The sequence below is a fragment of the Macadamia integrifolia genome, chromosome 10, assembly GCF_013358625.1.
Source record: "Macadamia integrifolia cultivar HAES 741 chromosome 10, SCU_Mint_v3, whole genome shotgun sequence".
Lineage (NCBI taxonomy): Eukaryota > Viridiplantae > Streptophyta > Magnoliopsida > Proteales > Proteaceae > Macadamia > Macadamia integrifolia.
In genome coordinates this window covers 22284987-22298567 of record NC_056566.1, presented here as the reverse complement: position 1 = coordinate 22298567, position 13581 = coordinate 22284987, and the positions used below count along the sequence as shown (strand labels likewise).

The window sequence follows — 13581 nt, the reverse complement described above, 5'->3', positions numbered from 1 at the left end:
ACTGATAAATTGTAAAACATTATAGTTCACTAGACATAGTAACGCCTAAAAATACCATTTTTAATTATAAATTTAGGCAAAGATTTGCTTGAATGAAAGAATCTCCCATGCCAAACCAATTATGATATGGAAAACAGTATCATCAACCAAGGGGTCCACATGTCAAAGAAGAAAGAAAGTGTCCGGTCCACGCCCACCTGACCAAAGCGCGACAGGGGGCACCCCACTCCACCAGATGATGATCTTTTCCCTATAAATTTATACTTTCCATACCTCATAATTGTCATTAGTAATCTAATCTGATCTAGTCTAGTGACTCTAGTCTAGTAATATTAATATAACTATGTACCCGCTCCTCCCACTCCTCTCCATTTAAAATTCCTTTGAATCCGTGAGAAAGGCAGCAGCTTTTCTTTGTTCACATGAGTCGGGACATGCTCACACAGTCCCAAGTCGAGACACAATCCTCTTTCTCTACACTCCCACATTCTATCCTTTAGCCCGTATGGAGATTAGAGGAAAATTGATTTAGCTATTCTTACAAGTTGAAATCTCACACTCAGATTCCTATTCCTGATGACTAATGAGGGACACTTCACATTTTTCAATCTAAATTTTCCTGGACCTTCTCAATCCTTCTCAACATGTTTTAGTGTGTCTTAATAGCCATTAAAGCTGGTGGAAGGATGGATGATTTGATCATTTCAACCTTCAGATAGACAGCAGACCATGTGGATATGACAATTGATTTAGAATGTGGTACGAACAGATCAGTAATTGCTCTACACATATGTACCCTCTGGGAAAATTTGATCCCAAGGCAAATCTCTCTCTCTCTCTCTCTCTCTCTCTCTCTCTCTCTCTGACCCATTCAAAATTCAAATACAAACTAATGAATAAAAAGAAAAGCAAAGCAAACTCCACAATATTAAATTATAAAGAAAGAGAAGCAGCTTAAGATCATCTAAATATCATAACCCAGTTCAAATTTCAAAGTTCAAATACAAGAAGCTTGCAAATAAAACAAGAGAGGTCCTCTAGAGTCTAGAACAACTTAGACCTGTTCTGTTTCCAACAAAGTTAATAATATATTATATTTTAAAACTATGGTTAATGTTAACTAACCAGTCCATTAAGAACAGAAAATTACATGTCTCGTGAACTACAACTTTATTTACTTGGACGAAAATACCCTTCGGTAAATTACAGGACCCAACGATTATTAGAGAGAGGCTTCTTGACTTTCCCCTCGTAATAGTAGGGGTTGGGGTCTTGTCTTTTAAGAACCGGTCTCCCACTTCTCCCGTAGTTCTGATGTTTTTCGGTTCTATTTATTGATAATATAAAAGGTTTTGCTTTCTAAGTGTTATTTAACTTGAGATCCACTCTCCAGAATCCCGACTTCAGAATCCACAAAGCGAGAGAGAGAGACAGAGATACAGAGACCGAAATGGAAGATGAGGTGATATTGTCTGTGGAGGGTTCGACCAAGTTTTCTTCAATTCCACAGTGTAGAATCTGCCATGAAGAAGAAGTGAGGACTCAGCGATTGGAAGCTCCTTGTGCTTGTTCTGGAACTGTAAAGGTGGAGGATGTGTTCCTAACTTCTTATTGGGGTGCCTTTTCCCTCCTCTGTTTTCTTCTTTCTTCCTTTATTACTTTCTCTAAGTTCGAATTCATGATCGTTAGTTCGGTTGGTTCTTTTCAGTTTGCACACAGAGAGTGCATACAGAGATGGTGCAACGAGAAGGGTGACACCACTTGTGAAATTTGTCTCCAGGTTAGCATCAAGATCAATTCATTGGTCAGATAAACAGAGCAAAAAAAAAAAAAAAAGCGGGGGTGTTTCATTCGATTCTTGTTTTTTCTGTTGTTTTCACATCAAGATCAATTCATTGGTCAGCAATTTTAGTGTTAATCTTCATGTCGCGTATGTTTTTTTTCCCAGGATCATAGTTTCGCAAACATGGACATCTGATTTTGAAATTTATTTTCCATTATAAAAATTTAGTCTTTTGAGCTCTTTTTCCATCCGGGTTCACGCAAATTTTCTATTACGGAATGAAAATTTTGAATTTTACAGAAATTCGAACCTGGGTACACGGCACCGCCCAAAAAGGCTCATTCGGCCGATGTAGTGGTAACAATCAGGTAAGCCTTCGTTCTTAATTTTACTTTTATGATCGTTCGAGTCCCCTGTTCCCATGCATGTTAATGTACTTCACATCCATAGAAGGAATTTACTTGAATTCAAGTGCAAGAAAAAGAAATGGAGCAGGAGATGAATAAGAAAGAATGAACATTTCAGAATTCAGATTCAACTAAAGATAACACATCTTTAATCAATGGATAACTAACCTCATAAAGGAAAACTGAAAACAGAGGGAGCTTGGAGTCCGAGGTTCCCCTTCGACTACGGAGGCAAGAGCAAGAGCTACGTAATCCAGGATTAATGGCGATCGTCGCCGCCGAACCCGACTACTCCGAGTGTACATCTGCCGCCGAGAGAAGCGCGTCTTGCTGTAGATCCGTGGCCCTCACGGTAATGTCAATAACTGTCAAACTTTAAATTCAAATATCGAAACAGAATATCGGATCCTAATCTTCTTCCAGTTATTCAATTCAAATATCAAAACGGGTGGAAACTCGAAACAAACCCGAAAAACCTGCACTTGCGGTTTGGATCCGATACTCATGGATATTTGGTACCAATACAATTTTTACTGTTCATTACCTGTCCACGTGGCGCACATACAAATCTGCTAGATCAGATCCTCATGGTTTATTTTAGTACCATTACACGCACGGCCTCACCAAATTGGGATCCCCGGCGTGCCAACAGTGACTCTAGGCGATCCTCCACGTGGCACCATCGTTCCCATTATAAATTAATAGATAGAAGATAGTTATACCTCCACATGCCGCGCAATCCACCTGTACAATCCTCTACGTGGCAAGAGGTGGGTCGTTTCCTGGGCAACCTAACTTGCGGGAACTTGTGGACCCTACAGATTGAGGTCCAGCAGCAGAAGGAAATTGCGTTGCGTCGGATGCAAGGTTATAAAACAAAAGTATCGGGTAAAGTATCCCCATGTTCTTAGGCGTTGGTATCAATATTAAGGATTTAGTTCTCATATTGATATCAATTCATTTATATTTTACTTATCAAAAAAATATATATATTGATATCAATCTGTCGATACTAATATTATCAAATCAATCCGTATCAGTCAATTTTAATGTAACTTTCAACAAAAAATACATTTTATTTTATGATTTTATCTTCAAATCGATACTGATAATCGATTCAACTGATACAGCCTATTTGATACCAATGCTTAGAAGCATACTCCAATGTCATTTGATTATTTAATCATTGCGGGACCCACACTAAGATGCACCTGCATGGTTGCCTGCATATTTCTTGCCTTGCTCTTGGAGTCTTGGGCGCTCTAGTTACCTACCTTTCTGATCATTGGCTCTTAATTTGTTTTGTAATGGAATGTAGTTTGGGGTGCTTTTGCTTTTGAGACACCTCCTTGCGTTGCTTGCTGGTGAAACAGACCACTATGCTTTCACAATTCTAATAGTAAGTATGACTCGCACTTTTTGAGTTTTGAATGAGCTTTTGACGAACTACATTGATAAATTAAGAAAAGGGCGGGGGAGGGATTTGAGTGAGATATGATGTGGACGTACCCTTGTTCACTTGACATAATTTGGTCTAATGGTTTCCTCTTTTCATTTCTTTGCTTCTTTCTCCCCATAATTTTAGCAGCTATTTGTTCTAAGGGCTGGTGGTATCATCGTTCCTCTTTATGTAATGATGCGAACAATTACTGCAATTCAAAGAAGAATACACCGGCAGCATCAGGTTAGTTTCCCATGTTTCAAATTATTTCTCTGAAAAATATAAGGACACAGTTTCTCTTCACCCATGGTGAAGAGAGATAGGTACTTCGGATCATGAATAATTGAGCGTGGGAGTAAATGATGAACCCAAAGTCCAATCCTAGCATCACAAACTCACCCTAGGTGAAAGAAAACTTAATCCAACATAGAAAGGTCAACTTTGCAAAATTAAACCCCTCCCCTCCTTGGAATGGTTTCCTTGTAGTGTAAAATGCATAAAATTGCATTCTTTTTTAGAATCACATTGATCTTTTTTGTTGATGTATCAGGACTTTGGTGCCCCTTCACCGTTCCAAGTAGATGAAGATGATGGTGATGATGAAAATGAATATTCAAACTATACAATCCATACCCAAGTACACTCTTGATGGTTTTACACCTACTTGTCATTATTTTTGTATCCTGAGCACTACTTTGATGCTCCTTTGTAAAAGAAAAATATTGTTTTTCAGCAATTTGAAAGGCAATCTTTAAACCCCCACCCCCAACCCCAAAAAAATAAAAAATTTGAAAAGCAACCTCTCTCTTTTTGTCTCTGGTTGCGGGCTATATCTGGATGGAGTGTTCTATAAGATGCACAACGAAAGGTTTACAAGGGTGGCTAGTAGACCTGGCTTACAGAAAAAAAAAAGGCCCAGGTTACAGACTGATTGGAGAAATAGCTAATGGTTAGGCTTGAGGAAAAGGATTTGACTTTTTCTGGGGGAAGAGGGATTGCAGGACAAGAGGATTCTCTTTTTTTTCTAAAACAGATGCAAGTATTCTTTTATACAAGATAAGAGCACAAATGATGCGTTTACTTATGTTACAATTAACTGTTTGGATCCATGGCCAGACTGACCGCAACATCCCCACCCCCCTCCCCCTGGCTCAGGGAACCGGGGGAACAGACAATAGTCCAATTTGACTACCAAGCCCTGTTTCCAAAATTATGTGATGACTTTTATTGCTTGTGCTTCCAGTCTAATGATAAGAAGGCCATATATCAGAGCAGTAGAAAAAGGAAAAGGAAGTGTTAAGGATAAAACAAAAGTGTAGTGTCTACCTGTCCAAGCATAACCTGCTTGTTGAAACATCAGGGGTGTTTGACAGCATCCTCTTCTTCAGTCGATGTTGCATTTGTCATCACAGCTCAAATTTCATTTTTCGCAAACCTCTGAGGATACGAGAGCATTTCAGCAATTGATTTTCTTGCACATATAGTAAATTCAACATCAGGTAATATATTAGCCATCAACTTAAAAAAAGAATCAAAATGCACAGAGTGAAACAACTCAACTCAGCCAAGTTATCCCAACAAAAAAGGTTTGGCTAAACAAACCCTGTTTTTCCATTCAACCCTGTTTATGGCCATATATCACGCAAAGAAACAACATATAAACAAAAGAAGTGTATCGGGATGGGACGAGGACGTGAAGATGGATGATAAGTTGAGAGAAATTTAATTGAGGTGATTTGGGCATGTACACACAATCGAATGCAATTGTAAGGAACAGAGACACAGTACAGATTAGAGAAGCTATAAGAAAAAGGATAAGACTGAACGTAACCTAGGGAGAAATGGTAGGAAAAGATATGTAAATAGCTTGGGGTTAACAACAAAGACAATTGAATGGCGAAAGAGAGTCAAACTTAAATTTAAATTGAGTTGACTATACAACTTTCAGGGTACTATTTAAATAAAACCTATGTTACCCACATCATACATTTTATAACATGGTCATTGTCGATCCAGACTTTTGAATTAGTATCCCCATTAAAAGAACCTGAATAAACAGAAGCCAGTCAGAAGCAATCCTAATCCTCCAATCAATAGCACTTCCTCCCAACCAAACATTATTCGGATAGTAAACATTTTTTCTTTTTCTTTGACAAGTCAGGAATAGAAATGAGCTTCAGATGATTTAGATCATTTGATTTGGTGATCTTTGGGGCTAGAAGATCTTCTAGGTGAAGCATAATGATTGGATGCCCAGGACCAACCAGCATTTACCAGATACATTCTGACAAAAGGTCAATACACTGCAGCATCTATCAATTCCTTGGGATAATCTGAAAAATAAAGGTAAACACAAACTGACCTTATAGATAACCAAGAAGTAGCAGGAATATACACACTTGAAAGGAGGGAAACATAAATATTGAAGAAAACACAAGGACAGCCAAATTTAGATCATTTTGTTTGATCATCAGCTGGTTTTAGACTACACGTCATTCCCAGCCCCCTTTACTCCTCCAATCATTAACCAAAATATCATATTCAAAAGGAAAGAAAAGAAGTACAAAATTAGAAGGCACAGGACCAAACAAAACATTGGGGGGGGGGGGGGGGAGATGAAAAGATTGAAGTTTTATTTCTTTTGCAAGCAGAGAAAAATAAATGAATCAAATGGGAAAAAAGCATTTAGCACTAGATTTTTACAAAAACCTAGAGCCTTCTCCAAGAAAAATCATGGGGGAAAACCATCAGGAACGAATAAGGAAATGTTCTCATACTCATGCATACCTTCATGTACTGTAAACCAAGCTTTTTTTCTCTTATATAAGCATCCATTTCAAATAGTTCCATAAAATGTTGCCATATGCTCCAAAATGATGAAATGTTAATGACACTTCCTGTAAAGTGAAGAACATTTTTAATTCATGCTATATGAACCAAAGAAATAACTAGAAAATAATAACTTTGCCCATATGTTTCCACTTGAACTTCCACCATTACCTCTACGGGCTAACAAGCGAATTAATATACAAAGCACAAGACCACACCCCAATGAACCAAGTATCTATGAAAATCAATTATGTCCACGTGATAATGATACGTTACTTGGCTCCAAGTATTTCAGATGCTAAAGAAAAAGTAAAAAACAGAGAGAAAAAATAGAAGTTGAAGAAGAGATAAATTAGCTGCTTCGAGGGTAACTGCCTCCACAAGACTTAAGAGTCCAAACTATTCCATTTTATTCCGTATCACGTTCTTTCCCACTTCACTTAAATAAGAAGAGATAAGAACAGAGTTTGTTTGCTAAACAAACTCCTTGTAACAACGACTTCAACGGACCACAACTTGACTATTTCAAAGAAAACTACCGTTGTACAACGGTATTAAAAAAATGACTAACAGAAATAAACTTGAAGATGAAATTGACTAATTCAAACCTACAACGGTAACTTGAGGTCCAATGGTAATCCAGCACGTAACAATGCCACCCCCTAAAAATTAACCTTGTCCCCAAGGTTAAGATCTGGAAAACGCCTCTTCATATCCAGTAGCCACTCCCAAGTTGCATCATCCTTGGAAGCACCTTCCCATTGAACCAATATCTCAGTGATAGTTCTTTTCCCTCTCTTGACAACACGTCCTTGTAGAATCCGAGCAGGCTTGGGCTCTAAAAACCCATCTTCAGAAGCTGCAGGAAGGGAAATCTGGGGCACCTCACGATCCCCTATTTTTTTCTTAAGCTGAGAAACATGGAAAACATTGTGCATTTTAGCAGAACTAGGCAAGTCCAGCTTGCAGGCCACTGCTCCAACTCTTTCTAAAACTTGAAAAGGGCCATAATACCGTGGGGAACGCTTAAGAGACTTCCTAACTGCGACAGAGCATTGACAACATGGTTGTAGGCGTAAATAAACATAATCACCTACCTCAAAGACACGATCTGTTCACTTCTTGTCTGCAAAAATCTTCATACGGTTTTGAGCCTCATGTAGATTGTGCCACAAAAGCTTCAAAACAGAATCTCGATCCCTTAGTTGCTCATCTAATTGGTCCAAGGAGCTTGTTCCAATACTGTAGGTGATAAGCTTTGGTGGAAGGCAGCCATAAACTACTTCAAAAGGAGAGATACCAGAGGAAGAATTAATATTAGTGTTATGCCAGTACTCAGCCAAAGAGAGACATTTGAGCCAATCTTTGGGCCTAAGGCTTGCAAAACACCGTAGATAAGTCTCTAAGCATCTGTTCACCACCTCAGTTTGGCCATCCGTTTGAGGATGGTAAGCAGTGCTGAAATGGAGAATTGTTCCCTGTAACTTGAATAGCTGCTTCCAAAAGTCACTAGAAAAACTTTGTCACGATCACTGACAATAGTTTTAGGCATCCCACGAAGCTTGAAAATATTATCAAGGAATGTTTGTGCCACCAAAGAAGCTGTATATGGGTGAGATAGAGCCATGAAGTGTGCATACTTCGATAGCCTATCTACTACCACCATGATAACGTCTTTACCTCCTGATTTGGGTAGCCCATCTATAAAGTCCATCGCGATGTCAGTCCAAATTTTGGTTGGTATAGGCAGGGGCTGAAGGAGACCAGCGGGCATTGTATTCTCTATTTTGTTTCGTTGACATATTTCACACTCTTGTATGAACTTCTTGATAAATGAGCGCATGTTAGGCCAATAGAATTATTTTTTAACACGATGCAAGGTGTAATTGAAACCAGAGTGCCCACCAACTGGACTTGAATGGAACTCCTGCAAAACAATATCTGTAAAGGTAGAGTTAGCACCAACATAAAATTTCCCCTTATACAAGAGTCGACCATTCTGAATTGAATATTTGGACTGATCAAACTTCCCATTCCTATAGGATTTTATCTTGGTAACCACAACTGGATCAGTATTGGAAAGACAATCAAATTCCTGCATCCAAAATGGTACAATATGAGAGATAGAGTGTAAGTGAACATCCTGATCCCTTCTTGACAATGCATCTGCAGCCTTGTTCAAGGATCCTCACCTATACTCAACTGAAAAATCATAACCCAAAAGTTTAGAGAGCCAACGTTGTTGTAAAGGCATCCCTACCCGCTGCTCCAGTAAATATTTCAAGCTATGATGGTCTGTTCGAACTACAAAATGACTCCCAAGCAGATAAGGTCGCCACCTGTGAACAGATAGGATCAAAGCAAGTAGTTCCTTTTCACAAGTGGAGAGGTAGAGTCATTTACCACTAAGGGCTTGGCTGAAATAAGCTAACGGTCGGCTGGATTGAAGTAATACTGCTCCAATTCCAATTCCAGAGGCATCACATTCTATCACAAAGTGCTTTGTGAAGTCCGGAAGAGCAAGAACAGGTGGGCAGGTAAGGGCTTGTTTGAGTGACTGGAAGGTTGATTTGGAATCGTCTGTCCAGTGGAAAGCCCCTTTCTTGAGCATGTTCGTGAGGGGTGCTGCAAGCTTACCGTACCCTTGAATAAACTTCCCATAGTAGCCTGTCAAGCCAAGGAATCCACAAAGGGATTTCAATGTTGATGGTAGGGGCCATTGAAGAATCACTTCGACCTTCTTTTGATCCACTGCGACACCATTAGCAGAGATAATGTGCCCTAAATACTCGACCTCTGTGCGGCCAAAACAACATTTAGACTCCTTCACATGCAACTTGTGTTGACAAAGGAGCTCGAAGGTTTGTCTAAGATGACTAACATGACCAAGATATCGTCAAAAAATACCAATATAAATTTCCTAAGGAATGGACGAAATACCTCATTCATAAGGCTTTGAAATGTAGACGGTGCATTAGTGAAGCCAAAAGGCATCACGAGAAATTCATAATGGCCGTCATGTGTCCGGAAGGCTGTCTTGGGGATGTCTTCCTCTGCCCATCGAATTTGATACAAACCAGACCTTAAATCTAGCTTGGAGAAGATGATTGCACCATGAAGCTCATCAAGAAGCTCATCCACTACAGGTATTGGATATCGATCTTTGATTGTTGCCTTATTTATAGCTCGATAATCAACACATAATCGCCAATTGCCATCATGTTTCCAAACTAGCAAAACAGGGGATGAAAATGGGTTGCGACTAGGCCTGATTATCCCTTCTTGGAGCATTTCCTTGACAATGCGTTCAATTTCAGCCTTTTGGAGCAATGGATACCTGTAAGGCTGCACATTTGTTGGTAATGACCCAGGGTGAAGTATAATACGGTGATCATGAGTTCTAACTGGAGGCAATCCAGATGGTGGAGAGAAGACATCAAGGAAATCTGCAAGAACGACTTTGATGCTTGGTGGAGGGTCTGTGACAATAGTAGCTGGGAAAACTTGAGAAATTTGTAGCAGCAACGTCCTTGTGGGATTTTTTTTTGAGGATTTTCTCTATTCACCGACATGAAACAGGAGAGAGCTCCTTAGTAGGCACACCATTGAGCTCGAATTTATTTCCCTTGTGACAAAACTGCATCCACATTTTGGAGAAGTCCCATAAAATTGGTCCCAATGTTTGGAGCCAATGGGCGCCAAGAACAGCATCATATCCACCAAGAGAGAGGAGGTAGAAGTTTGTGGTGAGAGAGAATCCTTGGATGTCAAGGGATACATCAAGACATTTTCCCTCACAAGATAATCGATCACCATTAGCCACCACCACATCAATTTGAGCATTAGAACAAACATCAAGACCAACTTTAGAGGCAATTAATGGATCCAAAAAATTATGGGTTGAACCCGAATCAATAAGTCTGTTAATGGGACATTTAGAAATATATCCAATAACACGCATAGTTTGGGGAGTCCAAGTTCCCATGATTGCATTAAGAGAAATTTCTAGATATGCTACCTCTATATCATCCAATGAACAATCCATGTCATCATCACTTGAATTGTGCCCCTCAATAAGGAACAAGGTAAGAGACTTGAATTTGTGGCCAGGTTTGAACTTTTCATCGCAATAGTAACAAAGCCCCTTGTGACGTCGAGCCTTCATTTCTGCATACGAGTTCTTCTTGACATTTGGTTGAGGGGTTGGAGTAGCTGCAGAAGTTGAGGGGAGAGGCTTGCTTGAAGAAAAAATTTTCCGATTTTTAGAGAAATTTTTTTCTTGGAGCCGAGCAATCCCGATAGTGTCCTTCAAGGAGGTTGGACGGAAGGACTTAACCATCGTCTTGATGTCATCCTGGAGGCCACTAATGAAGATGTGAGTAAGAAATTTGTCAGGAATACCATCAACTCTCTGTGTAAGACTCTCAAATTGAGTCTAATAGGCTGCCACAGTGGACATTTGTCGCAGCTTAGACAACTCGCCTTCAGGATCCTCATATTCAGTTAGGCCAAATCTCTTCTCAAGAGTTTGGACAAAGGATGACCAATCAGCAAGCTCACTTGCATGTTGAAGGTATTTGAAATATTGAAGAGCTTCACCTTTAAAGTGGAATGAAGCATATAATAGAAGTTAGTGGGCTGGAATCAAGTGCAGTAAGAAGTATTGATCTGCTAACAAAATCCATCCCGATGGGTCCTCGGATCCATCATATTTAAAGAGACCAATTTTTGGTCCCTTGCTATGGAATCTGCTGGCTTCAGGAGCTGGCGTCCTCTAATGTGAAGAACCAACAATTCGTTCTCCCCTCTCTTTTGTTGATCCAGATGAAAGCTTTTCGATAGACAAAGACATGGTTGCTAGTTGTTATCGAATGTCATTCATGAAGGCAGCAGTATTTTCGTCAAGTCGTTGTAGTACCAACCCTTGTTTAGTTACATTCTCAACTAGCTCCTTAAAGCGGGTTCGAGGGACATCTTGACCAGCCATGGTCGCAGGAAAGAGAGCGCTGATACCACTGATACGTTACTTGGCTCCAAGTATTTCAGTTGCTAAAGAAAAAGTAAAAAACAGAGAGAAAAAATAGAAGTTGAAGAAGAAATAAATTAGCTACTTCGAGGGTAACTGTCTCCACAAGACTTAATAGTCCAAACTATTCCATTTTATTCCGTATAACGTTCTTTCGAACTTCACTTAAATAAGAAGAGATAAGAACAGATAAGAACAGATAAGAACAGAGTTTGTTTGCTAAACAAACTCATTGTAACAAGGACTTCAACGGACCATAACTTGACTATTTCAAAGAAAACTACCGTTGTACAACGGTATTAAAAAAATGACTAACAGAAATAAACTTGAAGATAAAATTGACTAATTCAAACCTACAACGGTAACTTGAGGTCCAATGGTAATAAAGCACGTAACAGATAACCCTTTAAAGAAATCAGGAGGCAAGTAAATAACTCCTGAGACCATAATTCACATCCCCAGGACATCTCCTTTCAGCATCTCTACATCCTCTGTAGTAGAAGATAAAATGACAATCCACTAATGGGATTGGGATAGCTAGGGAGCATAAGAGACTACATTGATGGCCCTCAAGCTAATGCAAAACCGAAGAAACCTCTGGCTAGAGTGATAGACTAGAAATGAAGCTTGACTATGACTTAAAACCTTAGACCAATAGGAATCTGAGAACTTTAATTATCAAAAGGGGGAAGAGAGGATGGGGAGGCTAAGAACTTTGTAACATGGACATAGGTTCAACGTAACAACTCAACCACACAACAAAAGATACTCATTTACTTATTATTCCTGTTTGGGGGTGGGGGAGAATAGTTGATGAGCACATTTATGTGTGAAATCTAGTGTAGTAAAACATGCATTTTACATATTTAGAATGGAGCTACCTTGGGTTTTACTCTCTTTTTGCAGGTTTTATATTTTCAAAGCCTTAAGGACTATCGAGCGCTATATCTCCAATTTTACATGTAAAGAGGTTCTATTTCTTTTCATGGTTGCGAAGAGAACGAAATTCTGAGCAAGATGGACATATTCAATTGCAAGCACACATTCGTTTGGTCAACCGTATAAGTGATTATTCTTTTCAGGCCAGAAAAAGAATAATGGATCAGAACTGAACCGAGATGCAGAACCAGCCTATCTGCAGTTGTCCCAAGGGTATAAGAAATATTCCAAATGTCAACAAGGATCGATGGACCACATCCTTAAGTGATTGAAGTTTCGTTTTTGGTAACAACAACTACCTAGCATAGTTGGTGAGTTGTGGTTGGTGAGTTGTGGTATGCAAAATCCCTTGCTTATTAGGAGGTCTCAAGTTCAAACCTCTTAGCTGCCATTTTGTTAAGGTTTTTTTTAGAAGATTTTCTCTCTCCTACTCATCACTTAAAGAAGGTCGGCCAAGATAGTTGTATGTAAGTTTGAAGAAGAGAGAGAGAAAATAGGAAAGAAGAAAAAAAATGAAAAAACAAGGGCATGGATGGAATTTCCCATTAAAATAGAATATTGTCCAAATCCAAGCAAGAAAAATCTGCCAAAGGGTGTTTTTTGCGCAAGAAGAGAGAAAAATAAAAAAGGGAGAAAAAATAGGAAAAAAAGGCAAGAAAAATCGTGGGAGATCTCTCTCCACACGTTTTCTCTCTTCTCTCTCATCCACTTCATCATCAAGATAAAAAAAAAAATCTATTTTTTTAGAAGCTAAAATCGTTAGCATCCCTCCCCCATTCTCTATATAATAGAATTAACACAAGGGGAGGAGGCACTTCATTCTTCTTCTAGGGTTTTTTCTTAGTTGCTCTATCTCTTTCTCTAGTTTTCTCTTTCTCTAGCTCTAGTTCTAGGTTTATGCTTTAAACACTTTTGTAAGTTTTTTTTATTCAATTAGTGCAAGCACTTTTGTTTTTTATTCAGTCTTTTATTTTTATTGTTTAAACAATTGAAGTTGTAATTTTCAAGTTCTAGTTCTAAGCTTAGTTCTAGGTGACAAGAATACGCTATGATGCATGTCTTTCAAGTTCAATATTTTTTCTCCAAATTTGTTTTCTCTAGTACTAGAAATTTCAAATTTGGTTTATTCCAGATCTGGTTTTTAGTACTGGTAGTA

The 13581-nt window shown here is 38.9% G+C and overlaps 1 protein-coding gene and 2 long non-coding RNA genes across 4 annotated transcripts; 1 reads left to right on the top strand and 2 right to left on the bottom strand.

Annotated features, from left to right (window-relative positions):
* Window positions 1-893: 893 nt before the first annotated feature.
* Window positions 894-2465, bottom strand: LOC122091124. Its single transcript, XR_006143823.1, has 2 exons — window positions 2359-2465; window positions 894-2196 (listed from the first exon to the last, which is right to left on the bottom strand). It is a non-coding gene; the product is annotated as an uncharacterized LOC122091124 (long non-coding RNA).
* LOC122091122 lies at window positions 1396-4465 on the top strand. Of its 2 annotated transcripts, none has more exons than XM_042660956.1 (7): window positions 1396-1585; window positions 1709-1780; window positions 2084-2151; window positions 2383-2542; window positions 3509-3589; window positions 3779-3874; window positions 4182-4465. In XM_042660956.1, the coding sequence occupies exons 1-7, from the start codon at window positions 1451-1453 to the stop codon at window positions 4278-4280; spliced, it is 711 nt and encodes a 236-aa protein (XP_042516890.1). In that variant the 5' UTR covers window positions 1396-1450; the 3' UTR covers window positions 4281-4465. The 2 variants fall into 2 exon arrangements, with proteins under 2 accessions (XP_042516890.1, XP_042516889.1); XM_042660955.1 differs by having other exon boundaries at window positions 3776-3874.
* Window positions 3553-12371, bottom strand: LOC122091123. The gene is made up of 3 exons (XR_006143822.1): window positions 6419-12371; window positions 4958-5068; window positions 3553-3839 (listed from the first exon to the last, which is right to left on the bottom strand). It is a non-coding gene; the product is annotated as an uncharacterized LOC122091123 (long non-coding RNA).
* Window positions 12372-13581: the final 1210 nt, after the last annotated feature.

Excerpts from the sequence above, each read along its gene's own strand:
- LOC122091122 (XM_042660955.1), top strand. The coding sequence starts at position 1,451 with ATGGAAGATGAGGTGATATTGTCTGTGGAGGGTTCGACCAAGTTTTCT. Across the intron at positions 2,152-2,382 it reads GATGTAGTGGTAACAATCAG|AGGGAGCTTGGAGTCCGAGG; the intron begins GTAAGCCTTCGT and ends AACTGAAAACAG. Across the intron at positions 3,875-4,181 it reads GAATACACCGGCAGCATCAG|GACTTTGGTGCCCCTTCACC; the intron begins GTTAGTTTCCCA and ends TTGATGTATCAG.